This window comes from Microcaecilia unicolor, chromosome 8 (genome assembly GCF_901765095.1).
Source record: "Microcaecilia unicolor chromosome 8, aMicUni1.1, whole genome shotgun sequence".
Taxonomy (NCBI): Eukaryota; Metazoa; Chordata; class Amphibia; order Gymnophiona; family Siphonopidae; genus Microcaecilia; species Microcaecilia unicolor.
This window is the reverse complement of record NC_044038.1, coordinates 10,180,303-10,205,036: the sequence shown is the minus strand read 5'-3', so window position 1 is coordinate 10,205,036 and position 24,734 is coordinate 10,180,303. Positions and strand designations below refer to the sequence as shown.

General features: G+C 44.8%; 1 protein-coding gene across 3 annotated transcripts in view; it reads left to right on the top strand.

Moving 5' to 3' along the window:
• Positions 1–24,734, top strand: part of MPRIP (myosin phosphatase Rho interacting protein) — a 266,000-nt gene that overhangs the window by 164,702 nt on the left and 76,564 nt on the right. For 2 of the 3 annotated variants that reach the window (XM_030212573.1, XM_030212574.1), the window contains exons 6-7: positions 1,931–2,138; positions 13,599–13,758. In XM_030212573.1, coding sequence (XP_030068433.1) covers positions 1,931–2,138; positions 13,599–13,758 — 368 coding nt within the window. Of the gene's footprint in view, positions 1–1,930; positions 2,139–13,598; positions 14,104–24,734 lie in introns of all 3 variants that reach the window. The other variant, XM_030212572.1, reaches the window with a different exon arrangement.

Sequence of the window (24,734 nt, the reverse complement as noted above, 5' to 3'; positions counted from 1 at the left end):
TTAGGTGCCTTCATCTCCCTGAAGTGGTGTTATTACCACTGGAGCTTAAGTGAGGGATGACAGCGTTGTGCTTGAAGTGGTTTAATCTGGCGCCTGATGGTGTCTTCTAGCTCGTGACCTTTCCAGCTGAAGTGGAGAGCATGGAGGGAACGTTGGTTTGGGTGGGAGAATCGGAGCAGCGGTGTCGCAGGCGTTCCAGCATGGTCTCTTTCTGTTCCTTCTCCTTGCTTCTCCCAGTCACTATTCCACAATATCTTTGACTGAATAATGCTTTCAAAAATACATGTCCCTTTCAAATTCTAACCACACAAATTTAATCCACGTTCAAATGCAAAAACTGGGTGCTTATCTCAATGTCCCAGAACAATCCAGCTGCTGTTGTCTCCAAGCCTGCAACCACCTCATTCAAAGATATTGTGGAATCAATATATATTCTGCATTTATGATCTAATTAGTGGGGGGGTTTTTCAACCTTAGAGCTTTATTCTCCACTTGTTGATAGTCATAGATTCATTGAGGCAGTAGAACCGATGATTAATTATTTTGCTGTAGGCCCAGTTATAAGCAGAGTTCCGCTGGGTGTGTGTAGCATTGAGGTTCTCCCTCTAAATTAAATTAAATTCTTTTGACGGAATACAAAATTTTCTCAATGGGATTATTTAGTTGTATTGTGAACTGGGTTCAGTTCCCACTGTAGCTCCTTGTGACCCTGGGCAAGTCACTTAACCCTTCATTGTCCCGGGTACAAAACTGTGAGCCCACTAGGGACAGAGAAAGTACTGGAATATCATAAATGTAAACCACTTTGGTTGTACCACAGAAAGACGATCTATCAAATGCATGACCCCATGACCTGAGAGCTCTAGGTCATTTCTGCTCTAGGTTTGTCCCATACAGCATCTGTACAACTGCAATTCCAGTTTCCCTGAGGGAAAGTCAAGGTATGAGAGAAGACTGGGCCTGGATGATGCTGGCCATGCTGATAGTTCTGCCAGGGAAACAGTTAATGTCACCACCCTTTGTCGCACTTTACATAAACATAAGTATTGCCATACTGGGACAGACCAAAGGTCCATCAAGCCCTACATCCTGTTTCCAACTGTGACCAATCCAGGTCACAAGTACCTGGCAAGATCCCAAAAAAGTACAATACATTTTATGCTGCTTATCCCAGAAATAAGCAGTGGAGTTTCCCCATTTTAATAATGGTCTATGGACTTTTCCTTTAGGAAGCCATCCAAACCTTTTTTAAACTCCACTAAGCTAACTGCTTTTACTACATTCTCTAGCAACGAATGCCAGAGTTTAATTACATGTTGAGTGAAGAAAGATTTCCTCTGATTAGTTTTAAGTTTACTGCTTTGTAAGCTTCATTGTGTGCCCCCTAATCCTAGTATTTTTGGAAAGACTAAACAAGCAATTCACATCTACCCGTTCCACTCCACTCATTATTTTATAGAACTCTTATCATATCTCCCCTCAGCCGTCTTTTCTCATATTATCTGGCAGTGTCTGGAAAAAAACAGGACCCCCAACTTATTACCGAAGAACTCAAAAATCAGATATACTGTTATTAAAAAATTGTTACTATTATTGACAGGTGTTACTGCAACATGCTGTAAAAACTGGATGATCCCTGTTCTCAAAACGTCATTCGGGACGTGACCATTAAGATCCGTCTTAGCAAAATGGCATTTAGCGAAGAAGATAACGTTGCGGTTAAATTTTGGTGACCAAATAAAGCATTTGGTTCAGTGTGTATGCTAAGGGAGTTTCCTAATAAAAGATTGGACGAAGGTATTTTCAAAGGTCACACTTGAAGATTTAAACAACTGCAGAAGTATTTTGAAACCATATGAGGGGTCTTGGGTTTTCCCAGACCCTGTGTACTTTCACGTTAGCCTGACTTTTTATTTCTGCTCTTTCCTAGGAGCCTGGTCCTGCTAAAATGGCTGTGACGAGTGCCTGCAACATTCCGACTGCAGAGAGAATTCCCACCACAAAATCCACGCTCTGGCAGGAGGAACTGAGGGCCAAGGACCTGGTGGACTCTGGTAGCCGCCTACTGCAGAGTCCCATGCAAGAGCAGCCGCCGCCCATCAGCTCCCCCGCTGAACCTGTGCCAGAGAGGAAAGAAGGTAAGAGTGGGTTCTCTGAGCCCGTCTCCTGTGTGGAACTTTGTTCTTCAGAGGTCCTGCATCCGGGACACCCGTTGTCTGTAAGGTGAGAGTGGATTCTCTTTTTCTTGTTTTGCCGAGCGATTGCTTTATAGTTTTAACAGTACGCTACCATCAGAAAGACCAATGTATGGGCAAGTGAGTGTTTTTTTTCACTTATCAGTACTTGCAGCAGTGAGAGTTCAAGGGTTTCTGGTGATATACATGGACGGGTAGCGTGGGTGCTATATTCACACTATCCAGTGTGTATGAGACTGTTTCTGGACTAGCCACAACATTTACAGAATGCAAGTAAAGGTCAGATCTAAGGAGAAAGACAGGATGGTAACATATACACACAACCCTGTTCTCTTATCCCCCTTCCCACAGACACAACTTCTTCTCCTATTGCCCTCCTCCACATTCTCCTTCCCCCCACACATGTACTCCCATCTATTCTTTCCACACCCCCCACGCATCCAGCTATTCCCCTTCCCCCCCACCCAGCTGTTCCCCTTCTCCCCCCACCCAGCTGTTACCCTTCTCCCCCATTCACCCAACTATTCCCCTCCCCCAATCACCCAACTATTCCCTCCCCTCCCCCACTCACCCAGCTTCTCTTAATCTACCTTTCCTCACACACATTGCTTTTCCTAGTCCCCCCCACATTGCTTCACCTATTCACCCCTCCCCCCATGGGATAATTCTGAAACTTGGCACCTCACGCTGATGCTGTGTGCACTTTTTACCAATTCTTTAACGGCATCTGTTCGCCAAGGTGCCATTATAGAATCCTAGCGCAAGTCACATTGGCGTTACGTATAGGTGTGATCAGGTCAATGACAGACATAAATGAGCGTGCATAAGTGCACCGTGCAATGCACATAACATAAAGTCCACCTTGGGAGTCAGCGCTCAAGAAAAAGATCTAGGTGTCATTGTAGACGAAACACTGAAATTTTCTGCCCAGTGTGTGGCAGCAGGCAAAAAAGCAAACAGGATGCTAGGAATTATTAGGAACGGGTTGCATAATAAGACCAAGACTGTTATAATGCTTTTGTATCGCTCCATGGTGCCGACCTCACCTTGAGTATTGCTTTCAATTCTGATTTCTGTATCTCAAAAAAGATATAGCAGAATTAGAAAAGGTTCAAAGAAGAGCGACCAAAATGATAAAGGGGATGGAACTCCTTCACATGAGGAGAGGCTAAAGAGGTTAGGGCTCTTCAGCTTGGAAAAGAGACAGATGAGAGGGATATGATTAAGGTCTATAAAATCTTGAGTGGAAGTGAGTTGATTTTTCACTCTTTTTCAAAAAGTACAAAGACCAAGGGACACTTAAAGAAAGTACATGGAAATACTTAAAAGGGAAGAAATATTTTTTCACTCAACGAATAGTTAAGCTGCGGAACTCATTATTGGAGGATGTAGAAACAGTGGTTAGTGTATCTGGATTTAAAAGTGGTTTGACCAAGTTCCTGGAAAGTCCATAGACTGTTATTGAGACAGATTTGGGGAAGCCACTGCTTTCCTTGGTTTTGGTAGCATGGAATGTTGCTACTATTTGGGATTCTGCAGGTACTTGTGACCTGGATTGGCCACTATTAGAAGCAGGATACTGGGCTAGGTGGAACATTGGTCTGACCCAGTATGGCTAGTCTTATGTTAAGTTACATGTGTAAGTTGGACATAAGCCCATGCCCTGTCCACATGTAATCTCTCCTGCAGCTGAGGCTCTTGTGCTATGCACTGTTCTTTAAGGTAACATGTAAGTGTGCATAGAAATGCCAGTTGTCTCAGCAGATGTGTACAAGGCTTGATGAACTGCTGGCATCTTGTGACAGAATTGTCCTGTTGGTTACTAGCTGTGAGATTTCATCTTCAGCTGGCAGGGCTCAGTGACCTCACCAGCACTCCTCTCTCCTGTGTAACGTGATCTCTCGCTCTCGTGCAATCTCACCTGTGCTCTGTTTGCCGTCCAACTGCACACACGTACGTACGTGCGTGCGTGTGGATGGCCAGACAGAGTTGACCTCCTCAACGTAAACAGGGTGACCGCCAGACTGCAGAGTCTTATAGAAAGGGTGAGCAACATTACAGGTCCTTTTAGAACCTAATGTTGTGAACAGTCTGTGTCCCTGTCAGAAAAAGAGACCTATTTCTCCCCACCGTCTTCCTCCATGACTGCTCTGATGAACTGACTGCCCTGTGGCAGCTAGACAGCCACTAGCAATGGAGAATTCTTAGAAATCTACCTTCCTTCATCCACCTGAGTCTTTATGCTCCCCTTCCCCCTTCTCTCTGGTCTTTCCTTGTTCAAATGCTGAATAAGTAGGTGTGACATTAGTCCCATGGTCGTTACCCCCACGGTGCTGTACTGCGCAGGGATTAAACTCTGGAACCTGGGCATAGACAGACTGGCATTTTCATGGTGGTTTCCCTGCTGCGGTACAAATTAAAGTAACTGTACATATGGCAGCAGGTAATGTTATGTACCCATTACCCACTTTGCTGTGTCATTCTTGGGCTCGGCACTCTCCTGCATGGATGCCTCGTTGCTTTTACAGAATCACGTCTCCTAGGGGTTATTCTTTGCATTGGGGAGTTTGTGTGAGAGGCACACTCAATATGTGCGTTGTATTTATTTATTTAAAATACTTATATTCCGCATGATCTTAACAATTCTCAGCAGATTACAAATAAAACATATACAATAAAAGAAATCAAACATAATACATAATAACACCAACATACATAAAATACTTTAATCAGTCTCAAAATCCTTACAAAAATTCACCCCCAGCTACAAGTGCTCCTAAACCTAATAATAGAAGACTTGGTTCTGAGTACATAAATATCACACTTCGCCATCTGCTTGGATGAACAAAAATGTCTTCCACTTTTTTTTTTTTTTTTTTTTTTTTTAAGCGATCTAAATTCTGAAACCTTCTCAACCTGAGGGGTAAGGAATTCGAAAGCTGCTAAAGAGTTTAGCCACCTGTTGTAAATATGGCTGAACGGTATTCCTCTAAATGCACAGACTGAAAAGGTGGAACCTTCAAAAGGGCCTTATTTGTGGATCTCAAATCTCTTACTGGTTGGTAAAAATGTAGCCCTGCTGGAATGAGCACAGAAACTTTATTATTCAAAACTTTAAATACCAAAGATGTTATCTTATACTTCATCCTGCGTTCAGTGGAAAGCCAGTGAAGTCGTTTCAACACAGGTGAAATATGCATGTAACAGGAGCATCCTACCAAAACTTTGCCCATGGCATTTTGCACCACTTGTAACACACTTAATAAATTCCTAAAAAATCCTGCCAAAAAAAAACCAACAACCATATAGTCAAAACAAGATGTAAAGATACATCTCAACAATCGCAATTAAAAAAAGATGTCCTGAATAATTTTCTGTATATGAATTTTTAGAGTGAGAGAAGAATCCAAGATGACTCCTAAATTACGAACTTTAACTAAAAGAATTTCATTATTTCCAAATGTGAAATAAGCAGGAACATTATCAAAAAAATATCCAGAAAGCAGCAGAATCTGTGTCTTAGCTTTAAGTGATTAGCGTTCATCCCCTGGCTTATTGATGACAAACGTAGTCTAAGAAACCCGAAAGTGTCTTCTAATGATTTTTCAACGGGAACCAAAAACTGAGTATCATCAGCATAAATTCAGAATTGTAAGCCTAAACAATTCAAGAGTCTGCACAGTGTTACATAGTTACATAGTAGATGACGGCAGAAAAAGACCTGCATGGTCCATCCAGTCTGCCCAAGACAAACTCATATGTGTATACCTTACCTTGAATTTGTACCTGTCCTTTTCAGGGCACAGACTGTATAAGTCTGCCCAGCAGTATTTCCCGCCTCCCAACCACCAGTCCCGCCTCCCATCACCGGCTCTGGCACAGACCGTATAAGTCTGCCCTCCCCTATCCTTGCGTCCCAACCACCACCCCTTCTTCCCCCCAACTGCTCCGCCACCCAATTTCAGCTAAGCTTCTGAGGATCCATTCCTTCTGCACAGGATTCCTCTGTGTTAAAAGAAAAATATTAAAAAGCACTGCAGACGGACAAGAGCCCTGAAGGACCCCTGTAAAAATATCAAAATCTGTGGAACAGTCAGTCTTTCATCGCACTAAAACACCTATCTGAAAGAAAAGAGAAGAACCATTTAAAAACACCATTTAGGCCAATAGATCATGATGGGAGTGATCTGTAGTGTCAAATGCAGATGATATATCTTGTGAGGCCAGAAAGTAACGCCTACCTTTCTCAAGCCGGTTCTAACAGTATCCAAAAGAGAACTTAACAAAGTCTCTGCATCGTGATTAATTTTAAATCTAAATTGATTTGGTTGCAGTATATTATATTGTTCAAGGAAATGTACAAGCTGATCATACACCATCTCAACGAGAAAAGGAAGAGGCGATATAGGTCTGTAACTTCCCACCCAATTCTGAGCCATTGTTGTATCTTTAATCGATGGTCTTGCCACTGCTTTCTTTAGAGAAAGTGGTAAAGAATCCCTTACTAAAGGATTTGTCTAGGTGAGAGGGGACCTGCATTTGCAGAGCTCCTTGCCTTGAGCTGAGACAGCAGCTGTCTGAAATGTCTCTTGTTTCAGGACAGATCCAGGCCCTGAGCTGTGATGACAGATGGTGTTCTCAGCTGTTTATATCTGACCAGATTCCACTGATTCCAGTGGGAGGAGAACTGTTGGCATCCACAGTGAGGTTGCTCCCTGTTGTAAGGAAAACATCCAAAGGTTCTTCCCATGATGGATCGTCACCTTCTGTGGTGATGTACTTATCACACCCTCTCTCCTAACTTCATGCTCTCTCTCATGGGCTCAGCATTATCACCCTGGAATCCTGCCATGGTGCGTCATATTATACAGTCTGGGATCCCAGGAGAGCTTTATGCTACCCCATCCAGATAATTTTATTTTTTATTTATTTGGATTTTGCTCACACCTTTTTCAGTAGTATCTCAAGATGAGTTACATTCAGGTACACTGGGTATTTCTTTGTCCCTGGAGGGCTCACAATTTAAGGGGTCCTTTTACAAAGGCACGCTGAAAAATGGCTTGCAGTAGTGTAGGCGCAGGTTTTGGGCACGTGACCATCCATTTTTTATTGCGCCTGTAAAAAACAAAGCCGCCTTAATTTTTTGCCAATTTGGAAGATGTCAATGTTGTACCAAAAGGGGTGAAAAGGGGAGGGGGGAGAGGGAGGAAAATTGATAAAAAATTGTGGTTGATGAGACTACTACATAACTCCATCAGGCAGCTTTGGTTGTTAATTAAAAAGTAATTGTAATATGTTGGATGTTTAATGATTGAAGCTTTAATAAAAATGTTGAAACATAAAACAATTTTGCCGAAAATGGACGTGTGGCAAAATGAAAATGGCTGCGTGTCCATTTTGGGTCTGAGATCTTACTGCCAGCCATTGACCTAGCAGTAAAGACTCACGCTTTAACCGGGCGGTAATGACCTTTGTGTGCCAAATGCCACTTGGTGCGCGTCCGTTACGTGCGCCCGAAAATAAAAAATATTTTTCAGACGTGCATATTGGACGGGTGGCAAAAATGAAAATACCGCAAGACCCACGCAGTAGTCGGGCGGTAACTCCATTTTGGCACGCGTTGGGCGCGCGTAGACGCTTACGCGACTTAGGACCCCTAAGTTTGTACCTGAGGCAATGGAAGGTTAATGAGTGAAAAATGATCACATCCACAGTGTCTAGCTTCTTAGTGTGGTTACCCCAGTGACTTTATTCTGTGGACGAACTCCCTTGCCATCGCTTGCCCTGCAGGGCCTTGGCTTATGAAATTTGCTCCTTATTCTTTGAGATGGGTGGTGGAAGGATATGAGCATTGAGTTACACAGACCAGACGTGTCTGAGTCTGCTGTTATTGGCAGCAGCCCCTTAAGAGATGTCCTGTCTGTCTCATAAATCTTTTCTGGATTGTGGTATTAACCTGGAGATGTGAATGGCATTTGCTGGGACATTCTTCACGCTGGAACCTCTTGGCCTCGTTGCCTAGGTTTCCTTCCACATGTCAACATCAGGGTGATTGGCCTATGAAAAAAAAATTTCATGATTGATGCGAACCGTGTGGGTGTTTTCTGATCTCTTGTCGCTTTACTTCTGATTTCCAGGAGATTTTTCAACAAAGCCAAATAAGTTTGTCTCCTTTTGCAAGGGATCCTCTGGTTCCATGCCAGGATTTGTTCAGTTCTGTTGCTAGTTTTGTCTCTGCTACCTCCCAGGATGGACTATTTAATGTATCCACCACCCTTTTTCATGAAGAAATTCCCTGATTTTACTTCTGAATACACTTCCTTTTGTGATGGTGTATTCAGATCTGTCAGCCATATATCTACGGAGTTGATCATGTAGAGTACATGCCTTTATGGCCTGTGATGTTTGCTGCATTTCTTGAGAGACTGAGAGAGGAGGGAGACAGGGACAGTAGGGATGAGTCCTTTTATTTGTATGTTACAAGAGTGAAGGGAAGTTCTGTGGTTGTGTTTTGAATTGACAGTTGAACAAGCCATTTATTTATTTTATTTATTTGGATTTTGCTCACACCTTTTTCAGTAATAGCTCAAGGTGAGTTACATTCAGGTACACTGGGTATTTCTCTGTCCCTGGAGGGCTCACAATCTAAGTTTGTACCTGAGGCAATGGAGGATGAAGTGACTTGCCCACGATTACAAGAAGCAGCAGTGGGATTTGAACCAGCCACCTCTGGATGTCAAGACTGGTGCTCTAACCACTAGGCTACTCCTCCACTCAATGTACCACATGAAAGACTCCTAAGGAAATCAGAAAGCCATAGGACAGGAGGCAACGTCCCACCGTGGATCAAAAACTGGCCAAAAGACAGAAAACAGAGAGTAGGGACAAACGGCCAGCATTCTCAATGCCTTCGGCACCTAACCTCTGCACCTCTACCCAGGAAATCTAGACTGCCCCAACTTGACATTTCGTTCTTTAGATTGTAAGCTCCTTTGAGCAGGGACCGTCCTTCTTTGTTTATTTTGTACAGCGCTGCGTAACCCTAGTAGCGCTCTAGAAATGTTAAGTAGTAGTAGAAGGGCAGCCAATTGGGGCCCCCCAGGGTACATAAGCCATGAAAATAGAAAGCTTGTGTCTGTGTATGTTAAGAGACCGATCGAATTTTGGTTTCAGGACTGAAAATGACCTGAAATCTGGATTCAGGTTTCAACCAAAAATACTTGTATGTTTTCAGTTGAAACAGAAAACCTCCGCCTCCCCCCCCCCTCCCCCCCCCCTTAAAAGTGGGTAGGGGTGGAGGTGGAAGCTGCAGGGCAAGAGCAACTGGGGATCGTTCTTGTCTGAAGAAGCCACTAGACCACCAAGCCATTCGGGTGGTGGGAGGGCAGAGGGGTTGGGGTCAGGTGGCCAGCCAACTGGCTGGCCTTCTTGGAGAGTGACAGTGGCAGCTGGCCTGGGAGGACCTGCAAAGCGCCGGTTTCGGTTTTAGTTCTGGCTGAAACTGAATGGCGAATTTCAGCCGCTCATTCGGTTTCAGTTGACCTGTACTGTACATGTGCATGGCATGTGTCTGGTCAACTGTCAGTCCAAAACACAACCACTAGACTTCTCTTCACTCCCGTAACACAAGAATAAATTAAAGGGGCTCATCAGCACGGCTCCCCCCCCCCCCCCCCCACCTCCTCTCTGCATCAAATTATCACATGCCAGCTAGGTATGTTCTGTATGTGGATTAACACCTTTAAAAACGTTGAACATCTGTGTGGCTGGAAGGCATGCATTTCTTTAGAGCAGAGAGCTTGCACTGTGGAAATGTGCTTCCCGATTTCCATCTCATTGGATCCGTGTGTGCAGAGCACGTGAGCTGTCCTTTGATGAAATGTGTAGCACATTGACTGCCTCCCACAAGCCTTTTGGGGAGGGTGACACCCTCTTGCAGAACGTGACCTTTTTATAGCTGCTTGTGGATGCTTTGCCGAGCCTTGTGATCAGCTAATACGTGGGAGGATTTTGACATTGCTGAACTGCACCAACATGCCCGCAGCTTGATGAGATAAATCAGTGTTTTTCTGCAGCATATGGTTCAACTTTTACCTTCTACAAGCAAGCAAACGGCTCTGAACCAACCATTCCAATAAGCCATGAATCTAATCAACACTGTTAACGAGACTTATTCGCCCACGCGACATGTGGCTTTTGACTCGCACAGAAACATAAGAAATTTACAACAAGGCAACGTGGCTGGGGGCGTATTTGTAAATGAGCCTCTGGTTTGTAAGGGTTTCTCCAAAATGCACTGTTACTGTTGCTTCCATGACACAGGAGCAACAGACACTGCGCTCAGGAAGGATATTTCCCACAAACCGAGACAGAGAGATCTATCTATTGAATGAGAAGTAAATATGCGACTCAAACCTCATGACATATTTCTTCATGGAAAGGGTGGTGAATGCATGAAATGGCCTCTCGGTGGAGATGGTGGAGACAAAAGCAGTACTGGAACTGAAGGAATCCTGGCATGAACTCAGAGGATCCCTCATTGCAAAGAAGGGAGGAGAAAAGCCAGAGAACGACCTTGCTTCCCAAACCTCTCCTGGGGACTCTGCAGCCACTAGAAATTTTAGAATATCCACAACTTATATGGTTGAGATAAATTTGTGAGTACCTAATTATTGTAGATGTGACTGGCTGCGGGGTCTCTGGGCTGATTTGGGAAGCCCTGGACTGTGGTATTGTATCAAGGGATAAACTGAGTTGACTGGAGAAGTCTCATGGCCTCTCTCTGCTGCTGTGTTCTATCCTACCACATAAATGAGCTGTGAACAGACTTCCTGAGCCCATACGCCGTGCGCCATCCCTGCCCATTTTCAAGTCCTTACTCAAGGCCCATCTCTTCTCTCTTGCTTTTGGCGCCTAACCACCTTCCCCATTCCAGATACCTACACTGACTACATAGCTTATTACCTTTAGATTGTAAGCTCTCTTGAGCAGGGACTGTCCTTCCCCTTGTCTAAACTTGTACAGCGCTGCGTAACCCTGGCAGCGCTATAGAAATGCTAAGTAGTAGTAGTAGTAGTAGACCGACGTGCCGTGCATGCGTCACTTCACAGGTCTCTCCCGAGCCACCCAGCGATTTTGCTCTCTCCCCTGCCCCCCTCCAACCACCCAGCAATTCGCCTCGCTCCCCTGATTACCTGCATCGAAATGGCCGCGTCATTGAAAACCCTGCCCGTCTCCAGCCTTCCCTTAGAGTTCGTTCCCTCAGAGTCCCGCCTTCTGACGTCATTTCCTCTTTCCACGAGGGCGGGACTCTGAGGGAACGAACTCGAAGGGAAGGCTAGAGACGGGCAGGGCTTTCAATAACGCAGCCGCTTCAACGGAGGGCGCAACACGAAAACAAGGCTAATTAACGCACGGGGAGCAGTATCCTCCCCTTCCAAAAACTCCCAGCCGCCCAGGACGTCCACATCAACCCGGCCCCTTTCCCCACATAGCCCCGCCCCTTAGATGTTACCGCCCCGCCCACGGTACCACACTCACCCTCAGCAACGTCCCTCCCCCCCGTCACCTCCCCTCCCCTTCCCTTCCGCCTGTCTCCCTGGTGGTCTAGAGGTACCTGTTCGGTGGGGGCAGGAAAGAAAGAGCCCCCTCTTTCCTGCCCGTAGCGGTGGTGGTAGCATCCTTGCTACATCGTGTGGGAGTCCGGCTCTCGGTGTTTCAAAATGGCCGCCGAGAGTTCAAGCTGCATCGCGAGACTTCAACTCTCGGCGGCCATTTTGAAACGCCGAGAGCCGGACTCCCACACGATGTAGCAACGATGCTACCACCACCGCTATGGGCAGGAAAGAGGGGGCTCTTTCTTTCCTGCCCTCACTGAACAGGTACCTCTAGACCACCAGGGAGACACGCGTAAGGGGAGGGGAAGGGAGTCCCCTGCCCGTTAGCGCCCGTTTCATCGCCGCCAGAAACGGGCCATTTTTACTAGTACTTGATTAAACAACATTTAATTATCTTAAGTTATGCTAATGTTACTTACATTTTAGCGTTACTATCTAGCGATTTTTGCATGTTAAAAATGTTTTGAGCTAGAACACAGTAAAATGATATCATTCGAACGATGTGTCAGAATTTCGCAGTCACTGTGAATTCTCAGTGCATCCACCCCCAGCTTTAACACAGGCCTTCAGTCGCTTTGGGAAGTTCTTAACAGCTTTGTTGCTCAGTCTCTGTGGCAGGCTGTCCAAGATCAGCTGCAGCACTTGAGTTTGGCGATTGTTTGCAGCTTTGGGTGGTGCTTGTGATAGGCCTCCAGCATTGCTCCCCAGACGAAAGTCTACATCACTGTGACATCATTAACAGTAAGCTGCTACCCAGTTTCTATTTTGTTTCCTGAAATAATGGTAGTTTTACAGTGCAAACATTAGCGTAACCACCTGTCATGGAACGCCTAGAACTCACCTGGGGTTAACCCTGCAGTCACCTGGAAGGTCTGTCCCCAGCATTGCTCAGGCCCACCTGCACCCATGCACATGCTCTATACTGACACCCTTCTCCCACTGACTGGATCCTGCTTGCCTCTGGGCTAGTCTCCCACTCTCAAGTTATTCCCTGGTGATTTCTAGGACACTGGGGCCACACTCCCAGAGGTCCCACAGTTCCTGGCAAGGACCCTCAGACCCAAAATACAAACCACCAGGATTCTTAGTAAGTCCAAGACATCAGAGCTAATAAACTAATTGGTTTATTATCACAGAAATAGAACAGTGAACGATATGAAACAGATGGGAAAGCAACAAGCAATAACAGGCAACTGAATAAGGATCAATATTAAATCTATCTAAACACTTTGTCACTATCTGGGTAGCACCTGGGGAGTGTCAGGAAAATAACTGCTCACAGGTCTGAACAATGTCTCAGGGCAGAAATGTTTACCCTCTGCACTCCCTATCTGAGACTGGGGAAAATCCACTATCTCTTGGGTGGATTTGAATTCCAGGGCCAATCAGAGCCCAGAGCACTGATATCTGCCAATGGCATTGCAGGTTGCCTTTCCACAGGGCTAAACTGAAAAGAAAACGGCTTTCTCTGCAACAGAACAAACATCACCTGCTGGCCAAACAAAAGAAATATACTGCATTAAAATATTACAATTCACAGGCTTTTGAAAACCCTCTGTTTCACCACACCACCCAGCAATTTTCGCAGGTTCAAAAGATATTCCACTCGGCACATAAAGTAGATAGTAACAACAAATAAAGCAGTCAAATTTCCCGTTGCCATTCTAACCGGTTGCTGAGAAAACTGTAAAGAACTCTAGGGGGGTTACTTTTTTTTCCTCACCCTGTAGAATTTTCAATTGTTCCCAAGACTTTTGACTTAAAATTTACCTGTTTTGTGTTTTAGATGAGGGCATAGCGAATGGAGATCGAGTAGAAAATGGCAGGAAAGCTCGCGTTGAAAGTGGCTATTTTTCCTTGGAGAAGACCAAGCCAGACTTGAAGCCAGAAGAGCTGCAACCACAGCCTATGGCATCCCCTCCCAGCCCTGGCACACCCAGCAACAGGTACAGTTCCCCTGTAACCCTTTTCCAGGGATACAGCGACCCCTTTTCTCCCCCAGGTACCCAGCTCTACAAACGAGCAGCCGTTGGCTCCTCGGTGAGCTCCTTGGATTCTGATCTCAGCAGCAGCACGCAGACCAGTGTGGACGGGAGGGAAGGCGAGAGATCCAGCTTCTCCCCTTCGTACAGAGCCAACAGGCAGTACACAGTGCTGGCCGACATCCCCAGAGCCCGGAGGATCAGTAACCGCGAGGCCTTCCAGATTGAACGGAAGCGGCTGGAGCAGCGGACTCGGGCAAGAAGCCCTGGAAGGGAAGAGGTGGCCCGCTTGTTCGGTCAAGAAAGAAGGTAAGAACCAATCAGAACAAAGTGGTGTCTTTTTTTCTTTTTCAATTTGTATTTAATGCATTTGGATCATTCTGCTAAATGAAACATTCATTACTTGCATTACCATCCTGGTGAACTGCTCTCTGTGCCTAAGAGCTCGTTCTGTGCAGAGAAGGTTGATAGGACCCAGATATGATGATATGCATGATGTGCACTCTGCTGAGCCTCATCTATCATCCCCGTTCATTGCTCCAGGGACGTTTTCCGGGAAGCCTGGGTGGTTTTATTACCATCTTGGCTGTTCATTACCTTAATTCTGTCTGTTGAAGGACTGTGTCTCATGTATTTGTATTTGTATTGTATTATTTAATAAGCTGACTAGAATCCCCCCTGCCGACATAGTATAAAATTTGCAAATTTAGAGTTTATTCTTTTGGTATTGGGGGGGGGGGGGGAGACAAGATTTAAAAAGTAACACATTGTATTCTGTCTCTAAAATAAGCTTATTAATAATAACAATTTGCATGTGCATGGAATAATTGCTTTATGGAGTGTGATCTGGTACGTTGATTGTCTCCTTTATCTCTTGACCTTTTTACCTCCTCACTGTTGACCACAAGCATAAGACTAGATGGTGCCTTGTAGGTTGCATGTTCTGCTTCCTTTAGACTTTACATCCTGTAAAGAACACATAAGCATGCCTCGACCAGCCTGAGTGGGGCTTACCTTTTCCTGTACTTGGATTTCATACCCTGAGAAGTTATCCCTGCTTTTGAAACTTCCACATCCATCCTCGGTGGTGGCAAGGGATGGAGTGCGGCCAGTGGATGAAGTGAGCAGATTTAAATTATGGGATTAGAACCACTCAGGGGAAAAACAAAACCATTAGAGAAAAAATAAATCACAATAATTAGTAAATGTTATCAGCATGGACTTCAAATAAAAAGCATACTGTGGCTTGATATTCTTATCTAGGAGGTAGAGCGTTGCACAGGAATACAAATTTTATCCATCCCCATTGGAATCTAACCCATACCCATCAATACCTGCTAAGATCCATTGCATCCCCACCTGTGCCTGCAGGAATCGATACAGCCCTCCATTTCCTCCTGACCCCAACAGCCTCCCATGGGTGGTTTTTTTTTTTTTTTTGGGGGGGGGGGGGGGGGGGTGGCTGTATTCACTACTCAACCAATGAACATTCCAAACCTCAGTCTGGTGCTCCAGCTGCCCTTCTCAGTGCATTTCAAGCCTCATTCTGACATCACCAGAGATTTTGACTACACTCCTGCGGGAATCCTGCGGCAACTTCTTCCATCCTTGCGGGATTCCTGCAATCCCCATTCCTGTGCAGCTCTCTACTAGGAGGCCCTGATGCATTCATTGAAATCTAATGAACTTGTGTATGATTCTTTACTGGGGCCCAGTCATTTTTCTGTGTTGACCACCGGCCTGCTATCAGCCCCCTTTCCCTTTGCTACCGTAAGATTAGGAAGTGTTTCAGGGGTACATTTGCCTATAAGTCCTGGGGCACAACATTCTCATCAGGGACTTGTCACTTCCATGGGACACACCAAGCCAGTCTGGTTTGCAAGATATTCACAATGAATATGCATGAGATAAATTTGCTTGCACCGCCTCCATTGTTTGTAAATCAGTCTCACGCATATTCATTGTGGGTATCCTGAAAACCTGACTGGCTAGGTGTGCCTTGGGGACTGGGTTGAGAACCTCTGTATTAATGTGATGATTAGACTCCTTCCCTTTCACTCTCCACTAGTGACAGTAGAGTTGACCTGTCCTTTCGTCGGTGATGGTTATACAGGCACCAGTGACAGGACAGAGCACACATGCTGACTTTGTTCCAGCAGGTTAGCGATCACTTTAGACAACACGTAATACGTCGTAGCTTTTTCCTTTTTTGTTCAATGGATGGGTGTTATGTCCTACAGTAGAAAAACCAGTTCTGATGCAACCATAGCGTAAGCCAGTGTACCTTTTTGTTTTTCCATTTTGGGTAAATGATTTCCCAGGGGTACCATGCACAGGGTATCAGATATTATTAATTACTTCTACTGCTAAGACAGAGTTGTTAGAGGAGTTAGATTTATAGACAGATGCACCTAGTGCTTCCTCCCTTTCTCAGTGTGCTCACTTGAATGCTCACCCAGCACTCAGATCAGACCACCGCTATTTCCCGTTGAAGCTGGGGTAGAGATCTCGCATTATCTTGAAGGCTGTTTTGTGTAAGATTTAGAGACCTGAGGAAAACTGGGTTCTCTTCAATAAGACGTTTAAACCCCTTGCTTTGATGGGGGTTGCATCGCTGTGGTCCAAGTAGGGTTGGCTGGTGAGGCATTATCCGTCTTATCATACAGTTCTCAGTATCAACCAGAAGGTCAAGAAAGGAGCATCCTTAGCTCATGGCCAGAACCCTTATGCTTGGGTTCTAGCCTAAAGGCTGAAAAGTGCAGGAAGATGTTTGTGTTTGAATGTTAAAGGTTGCCTGGGTTTCTTCTTCACACATACCTTTAGAGCTATGTTAGATCAGGGGTGGGCAACCATGGTCCTTGGACCACAACCCAGTCGGGTTTTCAAGATTTCCAGAATGAATTTTCATGCACTGCTTCTATTGTATGCAAATAGATCTCATGCATATTCATTGTGGAAATCTTGAAAACCCAGCTGAGGATCATGGCCATCTACCCCTGTGCTAGACCTTCCCCTTACCTTTCATCCTCTTTCAGTTTGCTAATCATCATATCAAGAGAGAGCACAAATACAAGGGCTCCATGTCCCTTAGGGTGTCATTTTAGCATGCCAGCTCAGCTCCTGCATGTTACACGGAGATGTTTTGTACTAATTCACTCTTACCCCAGTACCCACCGTGTGCAGTCTATTCACTTGTGAAATGTCGCTCTTACACTTCTGATGAGCATTCATAAGTTAGTAGGTGAATACATTATTAAACTAGATCTCCCTGTTCTTTCACCTATATGCTAGTTAAACAAAGATCAGTCTGCACCTCTGCTTCTGTCTTTATATAAAAGGCACATCGAATTGTCACATCTCGTAGCTGAGAAAATGTGAAACCTGTAAATGAGACTTATGAAGCCCTGGTGATTATTGTCGCACGTGACGCCCTCTTCCCCTCCTTCGTCAGGGTGTAGTGAACTAGAAAATCCATAGTGATAACAGCAGAAGGAGATAAACATTGAAGAAGATTGGATTCATGATCTACATTCTCATCACCACCCTCTGTACTCATCCCAAGCATGCTGGTTGATGTTAAACTTGTAATTGTGGCTGCTCTATACCAGTTTTCTGGAAGTCTGCTGCAGATGGTAGGGTGGTGCTCTTGTTCACCACCTCCCTTTCTCCTGTTGCACAAATACCCAGCAGTTTTGTTCCCCTCCAGACCAGCTCCCACTTGTGATCCCAGTCCCAGGTACGGCAAAAACTTTTTTGCTTGTAAGTGCCATAAGGTGACCAACCCTTTGGATTCCCCGGCTGGTGGGTGGATCCCTCTTGTGTTCATGAGGAACTGGGTGGCTTGAAGTTGAACACAATACTACCGAGCCTTTCACCTCCGTGTTCTCCAATGTAGATCTGGCCCTGGCTGGTAGATGCTTAAAAAGGTGGACTGTGTTGAAGTGAGTTGGTAGTCTCTGTGGATAGGTGTTCACATTGCTGCCAGCACCATCATGACTTGGCATAGACTGCAGAGAGGCAAGAAATCAAACAGCAAACGCACAAATACAGTGGTAAATATAAAGAGCAACTCCAGGAACCGTACGTGGATCAAGCCCAGAGAAGAGGAGAACTGAAACCTAAGGATGAGAGGCTGATAGTTGCAGCTCAGGATAGGGGATTACAGACGAGTTCGTTCACAGCGACCATAGGGAAAACTGGCACAACAGACATTTGTAGATTATGTAAGAAAGAGCTGGAAATGATTAGTCATCCCGTAGCTGACTGTGAAGTGCTGATTGCTGAAAAATGTTATACGGAAGGGCACAACAAGGTGACCCGTCTCATTCATTACAAACTCTGTAAACAAACATCAGTGTACCAGAGAAGCATTGGGATCATGACCCTAAGAGGACTGTAGAAAATTATGATCACCTGGGCCATCCCCATTCCAACTGATTAAAAAGCTGGATGCAAGAAAACCAGACATAGTAGTAAGAGAAAAACACTAGGGCAGCCTCTGTGAATCGTGTGGAGAGAGGGAAGATCTCAAGGACCAAGAAAATGTGGAGCAAAGATGAAGAAATCTTGCCCATAGTTTCAGGTGCCACAGGCTTGGATCAAAAAGAATTTCCAAACATACCTGGATAAGTTAACTATACATGTTACAACTTTTGAACTCCAGAGGGAAGCTCTTCTTTTGTACAATGGAAGTACTACGGTGAGCGTTGGCAGTAAATTTGAGAGACCGAGATCAGATGTCACGTACCCTGGCTTAGGAATGAGGTTCATTCCTGCCGGAGAACGTGGTGAAGGCGGTTAGCTTAGCAGAGTTTAAAAAGGGGTTAGACGGTTTCCTAAAGGACAAGTCCATAAACCACTACTAAATGGACTTGGGAAAAATCCGCAACTCCAGGAATAACGTATAGAATGTTTGTACGTTTGGGAAGCTCACCAGGTGCCCTTGGCCTGGATTGGCTGCTGTCGTGGACAGGATGCTGGGCTCGATGGACCCTTGGTCTTTTCCCAGTGTGGCATTACTTATGTACTTATGTACATGGTATGCGCAAAACTAATGTATATGGAAAAACTGCCCCCCCCCCCCCCCCGAGAAGCCAGTAATTACATAGAAATTAATTGCCCTTGAACTTTTACTGGTGGCCCCGTTTGAGGCACACTGGCTTGGGCAGGGGGGGAGGGGAAGTTCACCCACCGCTGCTGCTCTTGCTTTGTAGTCAAGTGGAGGCCTTCTGATTTCACTGCAGTCGGTCCAGTCAGTACATTTAGGGGTCGATAGTCAAAGCGATTTAAATAGCCAGAAACGGCTCGTGGCTGTTTAAATCACTAGTTTGGGGCAGACGGCATTTTCAGTGGCACTTAACCAGTTAAGTGTTTCATCCAGCTGCGTAAGCCTGGATATTCAATGCCCCTGTCCACTGGCTGAATATCAGGCCCTTATTAGACATTTTGCAGCCAGGCCTGAAGGTCCTCTCCAAGCAATCTTGGAAGTAAGTTAGTGTCCTTGGTTAGGTTTGGTTTTCAGTTGTAGCTCAAGGCAAGCTAGATTTAGGTACAGTAGGACTTTCCCTGGTCCCTGAAGGCTCACAGTCGGGCTGGTCTACCTGAGCCAAGTGACTTGCTAAAGGTCACAAGGAGCCTCAGTAGGATTTGAACCTGACTTTCCCAGGTCTCAACCCACTGCTCTAACCGTTAGTCTGCTCCTCCATTCTGTAATACTGTGGTGCTTTGTTATATAGTGAAACAATATACACCCCTTTTCTAATAAGTTCCTCATCTCACCTTCTGGAAAGTAGAATAGGTTGAAGGATTCTGCAGGCCTCGGTGTAACCCCTCTGCCATCGTCCCACAAACATCTTCATGAAATAATTTGGGAATGTAATTCAGAGGGCTGCATATCTGGCTGTATTTTTTTTAAACCAACAAAAAGGGAGTCCAAGTCTCCCGCAAAAAAAACACAAACCAACAAAGAGAGCGGAAGAGAACCAAAATAGACCAGACAACAACCACAAAGAGTAAGAGCACCAAAAAAGTTTTATTGGGACCCTACATGGTATTTTTTTAAGCCTTTTTTTCCTCCTGATGGTACAGAATAACCCTCAGTGAACCCCAGGTTTGCAGTACGTTTTCACATTTTGAGAACATCACATTTACTGAAAATGAGGAATGCACAACATTATAAATACCACCTAAAAAATGAGCACGGTGCACAGTTGTGAAATAGAGAAATCCTGTTATGGTAACTGAATTTAATTTATGCATCATATTCCACATTTATGAGTTTTGCAAGAGCAAATGGATTACAAAACCAAAAGGTCAAAGAGAAGGAATAAAAAACATTGACAATAAAAAGAGATTCACATACAGACCATAAAATCACAATAGCAGAACTCACATCTATTCAGTTCGTCTGTCCACACCCAAAAGACAATTGCTCAAGAACCCTTTCTCCCCTTCCCCCCCCCCCCCCAAAGAAAAATCCCAGATTTTTAAGATGTTTGCAAAAAGGATGTATAGGCATCTGCTCTTGTAAGAGCCAGAGAAACACGTAACTGCTTGAGAACTGGTGTCTACTCTTTAAAACTCTAAATACAAAAGCTTCCACTCAATACAAAACTACAATAGCGATGGGGGAAAAGCCTCAAAGAGCTCCCAGATCAAATATCCATCTGTCGGAGCTAGAACAGACCAACTAGTCTTCTCTTCATCATAGGCAAAAACCCCTTATAGGCGGCCCCAAAAATTCTTAATGGACCGCAATTCTCTAATGAATTTTATTATTTTTTTAAAAGTTTTTTTGAAATCAAGAATTTTTATAAAAAAAATAATAAAATTCATTAGAGAATTGCGGTCCATTAAGAATTTTTGGGGCCGCCTATAAGGGGTTTTTGCCCATGATGAAGAGAAGACTAGTTGGTCTGTTCTAGCTCTGACAGATGGATATTTGATCTGGGAGCTCTTTGAGGCTTTTCCCCCATCACTATTGTAGTTTTGTATTGAGTGGAAGCTTTTGTATTTAGAATTTGTTCCTATCTCCACACCACCAAGCATATTCGTTTAGGTGATTCTACTCTTTAAAACTTCATTAGGATCACTAAATATTAATCCAGACCTGCTTTTGCAGGTCATCTCCCACTAGGGAGCCAAGGACCCCCATTCAGAAGCCTTTTCCTCCATCAACATCAGGGGATGCATTAATTATTATTATTATTATTTATTGCATTTGTACCCCACATTATCCCACCTATATGCAGGCTCAATGTGGCTTACAGTGTGTTGCTATGACATAGTCAAGGCAGGATCTTGGATACAATTGGTGATAAGCAGAGATTAAAAGAGGAATTAGAGCAGAAGGTGGTAGATAGGTAGTGTTGGAGGTGTATTTTGGTATTGGGGAGGGTTGGTGTGGTGATTTTGTGTCGTTAAGGGTTCTCTTTGTAGGCTTTGTTGAAGAGATGTGTCTTCAAGGATTTGCGAAAGTTGCTTAGATCATCAATGGTTTTCAGGGCTGTGGGTAGTGCGTTCCATATCTGTGTACTCCTATACGAAAAGGATGTGGCGTATGCCTGCTTGTATTTAAGTCCTTTACAGCTGGGGAAGTGCAAGTTGAGGAATTTACGGGCTGATCTTTTGGCGTTTCTTGGAGGTAGGTCCACTAGGTTTAGCATGTATAGTGGAGCATCTACGTGGATAATTTTGTGTACAGTCGTGCAGATCTTGAACTCAATGCGTTCTTTGAGTGGGAGCCAGTGAAGTTTCTCTCTTAAAGGTTTCGCACTTTCATACTTGGTTTTTCCAAATATGAGTCTGGCTGCTGTATTCTGGGCTGTTTGGAGTTTTTTTAATAGTCTGTTCTTTACAGCCAGCGTACAATGTGTTACAGTAGTCCAGATGACTTATTACCATTGACTGTACTAGGGTATGGAAGATGTTTCTCGAGAAGTAAGGTTTTTCTCTTTTGAGTTTCCACATTGAGTAGGACACCATCTCATGCTTGGGACCAGTATCGCAATAAGAGCTACAAAACCTTGTTGCAGCAGGAGATGACATTTAATTAAGGCATCTGCTGCCGGAGGGGGAAGGTTTCTTGTTGGTGCCAGGTGCCACGGAATTGACTTCAAATTCCTTGGCCATTCTTTTCCAATTTCAGGTCATTTAGGCCTCCATCTGGGCTAAAAGCTGTGTCCTGCTTTTCCAGCCAGCTTCCAGCCGTTCTAGCCATTACATTGTTGACCTGACCAGGGTTTCTATATGGTGGGGGCTCCTGACTGTACCATATTTCTACATATGCAAGGGGGCAAAACCAGGAGGTGGAGTGGGGAGGGGCTGTTCTAAAATTTCCTTCTTAGAAATCTGGCCCCCTTGGCAGCTCTGGTTAACCTTGTGCAAACCAAAGAGACCTGAATGAAAGACAGCAAGGGGAATATGAGGGGGGGGGGGGGGAAGTGAGTGAAATCTCTCAACTTCTCTGTGTAGAAATTCAGATATAAGAAACCTTTATAGCATACAAGAGAAGGTAGGATACAAATGCTGCCTGGTAGCTCCTTCTAGAACATAGCTCCAACTTATCATGTGTTTTTGTATGCATCTTGTCTGTTTCCTAGTAGTGGTTTCTCAATGTAAGGCAGGTACAGGCCTCCACTGTAAATCTTCTCCTTAACTGCAGTGGTCATCTATCTGTTAACTAAAGAAAGCATTCTCTCTAATCCACCAATGTTTATAAATGACTTTCTAAGAACTGGGGGACTGTAATTTGGACTATAATTTTCACTTTAATAATAATTAAAAAAAAAAAAAAAAAAAAAAAGGTCTTTACTCTGTTCACTCATTTTCCAGACTTCTTTTCTTCCAGGTCTTGCTGTTCTCCACCTTCTGCTGTGTTGCTGCGCGGGGTAGCCGCAACTTCTCTTCATCCGCTTCGCTCCCATTCCCACCTCCGTCTCCGACGGTGTCAGACCAGAGACGCTGCACCTCCTCTTTTTCACCATGAATTCAGCCTCTTTTCTCAATACCTGCTCTCCAGATGGAAATGTTAACTCTCCTGACTTTGCCCTGCTAAAATGAGATGATTGAAGGGCTTTGCTAATTTACCAGTGATTTCAAATTTAATTCAGCTTGCTAATTCAGCATTTCATTCATGGTTGGTGACTGGCTTTCTTAGTGCATATGTTATACTTTTATTTGATGTAATGTTAAAGGGAAATATGTTTAAAGGTGCTCAGAAACTATTTTCAGAGTTCGGGGGTGGGGGTTGCTTTTAAGGGTAAGGATTGGAAATGGGGTTACCAGATGGTGTGATATTGTACTGGTCGTGCTGAACCGGTTCTGGGTTTGTCCCAGTGGGATCTGTGAATTTCTAGTCCTGGATTTCGTAGTAAAAGGTAAAATTAGTCCTTACCTGTTAATTTTCTTTCCATTAGTCTCAGCAGATCAATCCAGAGACTTGCGGGTTTTGTCCCTCTACCACCTGCTGGTAGAGAGACACAACCCTCAAGTCTCTGGATTGATCTGCTGGATGCTATGGAATTGAACCTTAAAATCCACAGATGATATAAGGGCCCAAGATGGGTTCAGCCTGTCCTTGACATCTGGTACCTCTCCCTAGAAGGGCAAAGGAGGAGATGTTCTAACTCTGTAACCCTAGTGTATTTAAAACCTCAGCTAGATTGAAATGCCACCCTGTCAGACCTGCAAAGCAAGAAAAAGCATTTTATGAATGAAACGTTGTTCTCTTGTACAGTTTTATTCTCCACTTTTGCTGAGTGATCAGCTTTTGGGACTGTAAAAACATTGCTTGAGGGAAGAGGAGGGTGTGTAGTCGCACTCCCTCCCTCCCTCCCCCTGTCCCCATAATGTACCCCCCCCCCCCCCAGAGGTTTGCATGCCCCTAGGGAAAACTGAACAAACCACCTCTTGGTGTGCATGAGAGTTTCAAATTTCTGAGGACGTAACTTCCAGTTCAGCTGTGTAGTTGTTACGCTTTGTCATGTAGCATTTCAGCCTATCTAGTGGAAAAGGGGCATTTTTGGTCAGAAAATGGGGGGCAAGTCTCTCACTGAAAGGAGGATTGGAGACTCGGATGGTTCCAGTTCGCCAGGGGCACACTATGCCAGATCTCCGTATTTCCCACCATAAACTTCACACTGCTGTTATGCGCAGCAGGGTTTAGCGCCAGGACAGCTGCCTTGCCTTCATGCCCTACATACAGCCACCACCAGAGTGGAAAGTGTGAGGAAAATATACAGTCTAGTTGCTGTGTCACCCTGGTTTGTTCTTCCGAAGTGGTCACAGACAGTGACCGTCGGTGGTGTATGTCTGCAGAGTGCTTTTTAAGAGGGCCAGGTGAAGCAGTTTTGCTGTTATTCTGAAAGTGAAAGCTGTTATACCTCCTGTTCCAAGCAAAAAATAAAAAATTCCACAGGTGGAAGAACCACGTCTGTCCTGAAGACAGGATTGTCACCTGACCTAGGTCAGTTCTGAGACACTAATCCAGGCCTGGCTTTCAGTGGACTTCTAGTTAGTTTTTCTAGGACAAGCAGGAGTACAGCAGGTCCATAGATGGGATGGGGCAAAACCAGGACTGCATCAGATGGGCCACACTTTGTTTTTAGAAACAATAGGATTCTTGCCAAATTAACCTACGGCTAAGATGATGCCCTGCTCCAGTCCAGAGTTGGGTACTGCAGTCCTGAAGAGTCACAAACGAACGGCCTGCAGTTTACACTCCATGAAATAGTACTAGCTGCATCTAGGTTTGGTGGTATAAGAACCTGGTTACCAGGGCTTTTTTTGAGGGGGGGGGGTACTTGGGGGTACTGAGTACCAGCACCTTTTCCATTGTCTGCTAAAATGTGACCCATGGTCCCCAAGTTTTAATGAAAGCGCTCAGGCTCTTCACACCAATTCTGCCTTGTCATAGATTCTGTGACTGGTTGCAGGGGACC